The sequence below is a fragment of the Panicum virgatum genome, chromosome 3N, assembly GCF_016808335.1.
Source record: "Panicum virgatum strain AP13 chromosome 3N, P.virgatum_v5, whole genome shotgun sequence".
NCBI classification, from domain to species: Eukaryota; Viridiplantae; Streptophyta; class Magnoliopsida; order Poales; family Poaceae; genus Panicum; species Panicum virgatum.
Window position 1 is genome coordinate 7,398,619 of NC_053147.1, and position 5,230 is coordinate 7,403,848.

Sequence of the window (5,230 nt, forward strand, 5' to 3'; positions counted from 1 at the left end):
GGCTCACAAATGTTTGTATAGGTTATCTTGAGCACAAGATCTAAATCAAAACCCTTGAACCAAGTCCCTCTTGATAGTACGGCGTTCCTATACTCAAATTTTAAAATCAAAATCTAATTTCTTGAGTAATCTTGAACTTCGCTTTTTCATTTCCTTTTCGAGGGTCGTATATCGTCACTTGATTCACCTATACATGTTCACCACATGCACACATGCTCAATTACACGATTAAACGCACATGTGTTTTGTCATTAACCACCAAAACCCACTTTAGGGGCCTAGATCACTTTCACAACCGGCCGGCTTTGTCAGTGATCTGTTCTACCTTCTCTTCGAGGTGTTCCTCAGCCGCGCGCAGGCACCCGATCAACTCCTCCACGGTGTGCTTCTTGAGGTCGCAGAACATCTCGATCGAGACGACCACGCTAATGTAGCGCGGAGGCACGACCCGCAGAAACTTCTTGATGACCTTGACGTCTTCAATTGTCTCACCGAGAGCTTTCAGGTCGGCGACGAGGTTGGTGATGCGCATGCCAAAATCGTCGATCATCTCCCCCTCCTTGAACTGGAGATTCTCGAACTCCTTGGAGAGCTTCTGGGCTTTGACATCCTTCACATGATCTGAGCCGAGCCGCATCATCTTCACCGCCTCCCACACCTCCTTGGCGGTCTTCTTGCCACCCAATGTCTGCCACATCTCCTTGGGTACGGATCGCAGCCGCGCTCATGGCTTGTCGGTCCTGCGCGCGCTTCACGCCAGCGCCGTCGGGCTCGATGGTCTCCCATATCTCCATGGCTTTGTAATTGCACTGCATTAGCATCGCCCACTCAGTGTAGTTCGATCGCGACAGCATAGGCCACATCAGTGAGCCCTCCTTCACGCCACCGACGCCGGAGCTCAGACCAACGTCACTCATTTCCTCCTTCTTGGGTTTCTTCAAGGCTGGTGCTCTAGGCGGACTTACGGATCCGCTATAGAACATCAACCGGCTCTGATGCCAATTGTTGGAACCGAACGCCGGGGATCAGCGCCGATTGGAGGTGTCGCGCCGCCGGGCTCGGTGGTGACCGCGGCGACGTGAGCTTTGGAGGAACGCACGTGAACACTGGGAGGAAGAACACACGGAAGAGTACAGCATCAACTGACGTGCTTCTTTGTTGCATCGGATCGCAGATACATAGGCACAAGGCCCGGTCACCCCGTCGCCACGACGCCCCCGCGATCGCCCTTTTTTCCGGATCGCCGCGGGACATGCACGAACGACATCGCGACGGGGTCAGACTTTGAACGCGGTCTCGGCGTGGGCACGCGCACATCTCCGGCCCACCCAAGATTCTACGCGACAAAACAGCAACTACGACACGATTACATGAGACGATTACAACAGGATTGTATACAGTTTGTACTGCAATAAAGTTGGTCAAATCTCAAATTAGTGCCTTCTTAACCATATCACAGATCAAAACAACACTTGTTTGCGAATGTAGGTATTAGGCAAAATATATAGAGCTAAAAGCTCTATCATGCGGGCGGCACTGATCCAGCCGCTGACCTCACCGCGCACCATTCGGCACTCACCTTCCTGCTCGATCCATCTCTTGGCCATATCCACCGTGCATTATACTATGTCCATGCGCTCTCCCTCTAACCCCAAGTGGACCTGATATAAAGGGGAGGCCAGTTGATCGAGGGGAAGGAATCAAACGAGCTAGCTGACTATTAATTTCTTCCTCCTCTCGATCGATCGAGCATTCAGGCTCGATCCCTTTCTGTCTCCTCGACAGCGGGAAGCTAGCTACTAGCGACCATGTTCATGTTCGGCAGGAACAAGAAGCTGGATGGCCAACACCAGCAGCAGATCACCGGATGCGGCGGCGCGGCGCCGGCGGCGGCGATGAGGAAGGGCCCCTGGACGGAGGAGGAGGACGCGCAGCTGGTACGGTTCGTCCGCCTGTTCGGCGAACGCCGATGGGATTTCTTAGCAAAGGTGTCAGGTTTGCGCGGTGGCGGGTGCATCGATCCGTCCCCACGCATGCGAGCGCCGCTCCGGCGGCTATATCTGCGGCGCATGCGTGAGGGCCGATCGACCGAGGTCCACGGGCAGTGGCGTGCGGTGTTAACCGTTTGCTTTCTTCTCCCTCCTCTGTGTCTCTCTGCATGCGATGCGGCTCCCCTCCGTCACCGTGCTGCAGGTCTGAGGCGCACCGGCAAGAGCTGCCGCCTCCGGTGGGTCAACTACCTCCACCCGGACCTCCGCCGCGGCCGCATCACCGCCGACGAGGAGCGCCTCATCGTCCAGCTCCACGCGCAGTGGGGCAGCAGGTGGTCGCGCATCGCCAGGAGCCTCCCCGGCCGCACCGACAACGAGATCAAGAACTTCTGGAGGACGCGCACCAGGAAGAAGGCGCTCGAGGAGAGGCAGCACAGCAGCGGCAGCAACAAGACGGCGGCGTCGCCTCTTTCCTCTATGACGACGGCCTCCTGCTGCCCGGGCTCTCCGAACAGCGGCGCCGACACGCAGTCCTCGTCGGCTGCGCCGTCCGGCGACGATTCAGCGATCCGTGAAGGCAGCGGCGGCGACGACGCCGAACTCGAGGAGGCGTCGACGGCCACCGCCGCGGCGAGCCAGCACGAGGAGCCGCAGGAGTACTGCTGCACAGTGGACCAGCTGTGGACCGAGATCGCGGCAGCCGATGCGGCGGCGAGCTACGTGCTCGACGGCTGGGGATCTGGCCATTGCTATTATAGCGCTGCCGCTGAGCCACCGCCGATGCCGTCGTCGCCGGTGTGGGAGTACAGCTCGGATTATTCGCTCTGGAGGATCGATGACGAAGAATACTACAGGGAGATGCTCGACGCCTCCTGAATCCTGATCCATCCATCTTCTTGTATACTTTCATGTATATGCTTGCTGGTAGAGACAGATTGTCTGAATGCTCTGCACCGGGAGTTTCCACATCAGTAATAATCAGTTGTGTAAGAGAAAAATTAAGAGCGATGATGAGCAAGGTAGATCATGGTGATGAGAGAACTGTACTTGTGATTGATGGTAGCTGAAGTAGTATGATTGTCTGAATATATTGTTGCATGCGTTGTCTGAAACTCTGAATCACATCTCACAGGGTGCTTTTGTAGCCTGTAATTTCTCGATCCTGTGTAGCTTAAATAATCTATGTCATGAAATCTGCCACTGGCTTTTCCCTTGTGTATTACACTCTTCTTGCTTTAGGTGTGAGTGATCGAATGAGTTGGTGATAAAACAGTCTGAGAGAGCACAAGCTGAAAAAGAAGCTGGCAAGCTGCAACGTTACCGAATTGAGCGAGTCGTACATTGCTTCTGTGCCACACTTGAGGAAGATGAAAGTGAAAAATATGCCATGCACGGAAAAGAATTACTTGGTTCAATACTGATCCGCTAAAACTTCACAAAATCTTTTCTCTTGATTTTCAGTTTGACCGCTCCCCAGGAACATGAAGCTCAAAAACAAAGGCAAATGCTTCCCAAACAACCCAACCATCCATTACAAACCAAGGGTCTTATTTGAGCCTTTTCACTTAGGGTGTGTTTAGATCATTTTGGCAAAAAAATTTGAAAAGGAATCTTGCTAATTTGGAGTATTAAATAAATTCTATTTACAAATTTTTTTGCACGGATGGATTGTAAATCGCGAGATGAATCTAATGAGCCTAATTAATCTATAATTAGCGGATGATTACTATAGCATCATTGTTGTAAATTATGGATTAAGTAGGTTCATTAGATTCGTCTCGCGATTTACAACCCATCCATACAAAAAGTTTTTTAAATAGATTTTATTTAATAGTTTATGCATGTGTTCAAATATTCGATGTGACGTTTTTTTGTGTAAAATTTTGGGATCTAAACAAACCCTTAGTGATCAACTCTTTGGTACATACTGTCTCTCTTGTTTATAAAACTCGGCCATTTGTGCTTCAAAAGCTGAGGTTCAAAAAACAACCCAACCACCCCCCTCCCCGCGTCGCCCTCCCTGGTGGCTCGGGGGCGACTCCACGCCGGCACCCCGTCCCCCACCCCGACCGCCTCCGGTGGCCGCCGCCGCCGGCGGCGACCGGTCGGGCGGTGGCGGCGGGCGGCGGCTGAGCCGAAGCCGGCTTAGTTAGCCTCCTCCCTCGTCCCCTCTCCCTGTTTCCCCAACCTCACGAACCTTGGTCGTGGGTGCTACTCCGCCGTGCACCGCCGCCGGCTGCTGTGGGCTAGATCCGGCGTCGCCTTCGCAGGATCCGGGCTCCCCCGGGCCGGATCTGGTCATGCCCCCCTCCCTCGATGGGGGTCTCCGAGGGGCCGGCCCTCCCTCGCCGGGGGTCGCGGCCTGGGCCGGGTCGTCACCTCCGAGTTGACGAACGTGTTGACGGTGGCGGAGGCGTCCCTGGCCGTGGCGTGCGTGGTGGCGCTCCCTGAGGGTCGAGGTTATTGTCGTGCGGTTGCGCGCAGCCCGTCGTTTTGCCTCGTCTCCGCCTGCTCCGGTGGCCGCCGGTGGCTGCGGCCGGTGTAACATCCCAAAATGATTCACCCAAAATAAATTACTCGCTAAAGATGTTTTCAAATATTTTCATCGCCGAGCTCGATTATTATCCGGCAATTCGTCGCCCGGACACCAAAAATCAAATCTCCGTCCCGACACCGAAATCAAATATCGTTTAAACTTTCCCTGTTCTCCTCGTTTCTCGTGCGCGTCGCTTCTCGTCGACGCCACGCTCAGCTCACGACCAACGCCGCGAATTCCGCCGCGAATCCCGCCGGCATCACTTTTTCTTTTTCTCTTTTTCCTCTTTTCCCATTCTCTCCTTTTCTTTTTCCCTTTTTCTTTTCCCTTCTCCTTTCTTCCTTCTTCTCCCTCTCTGCTCACGCATGCCCCTCCCCTGTGCCATGCGCTGCGCTGCAGCACACCCCTGTGCCATGCCCACGCGCCGCGGGATGCTCGGCGCACCGCTCGGCCTCTGCCCGAGCCATCCCGTCGTCCTGCCGAGCGTCGAAGCTGTGGACGCTCTGTGCGGCGGTCGTCGAGCACAGTGCACCGCCGAGATTTTTCTCCCGTGCGAACCGCCTTTGCTTCCTATAAATCGAGCTGAGTCTCGCCGCTGCGCCCCGCACAACTTCCAACCACCGCCATTGCAGCACACAGCCGAGCCGACCCCTTTCTTCTTCCTCTAGCTGAGGTACAGAGCCCGTCGATCTCTTGATCTCTC

The 5,230-nt window shown here is 54.7% G+C and overlaps 1 protein-coding gene across 2 annotated transcripts; it reads left to right on the forward strand.

The window, feature by feature from the left end:
* Positions 1 to 1,525: 1,525 nt before the first annotated feature.
* On the forward strand, positions 1,526 to 3,151 carry LOC120664043 (myb-related protein MYBAS1-like). Of its 2 annotated transcripts, none has more exons than XM_039943005.1 (2): positions 1,526 to 1,995; positions 2,194 to 3,151. In XM_039943005.1, the coding sequence occupies exons 1-2, from the start codon at positions 1,809 to 1,811 to the stop codon at positions 2,865 to 2,867; spliced, it is 861 nt and encodes a 286-aa protein (XP_039798939.1). In that variant the 5' UTR covers positions 1,526 to 1,808; the 3' UTR covers positions 2,868 to 3,151. The 2 variants fall into 2 exon arrangements, with proteins under 2 accessions (XP_039798939.1, XP_039798940.1); XM_039943006.1 differs by having other exon boundaries at positions 1,528 to 1,937.
* Positions 3,152 to 5,230: the final 2,079 nt, after the last annotated feature.

Excerpts from the sequence above, each read along its gene's own strand:
- LOC120664043 (XM_039943005.1), top strand. The coding sequence starts at position 1,809 with ATGTTCATGTTCGGCAGGAACAAGAAGCTGGATGGCCAACACCAGCAG. Across the intron at positions 1,996-2,193 it reads TTTCTTAGCAAAGGTGTCAG|GTCTGAGGCGCACCGGCAAG; the intron begins GTTTGCGCGGTG and ends ACCGTGCTGCAG.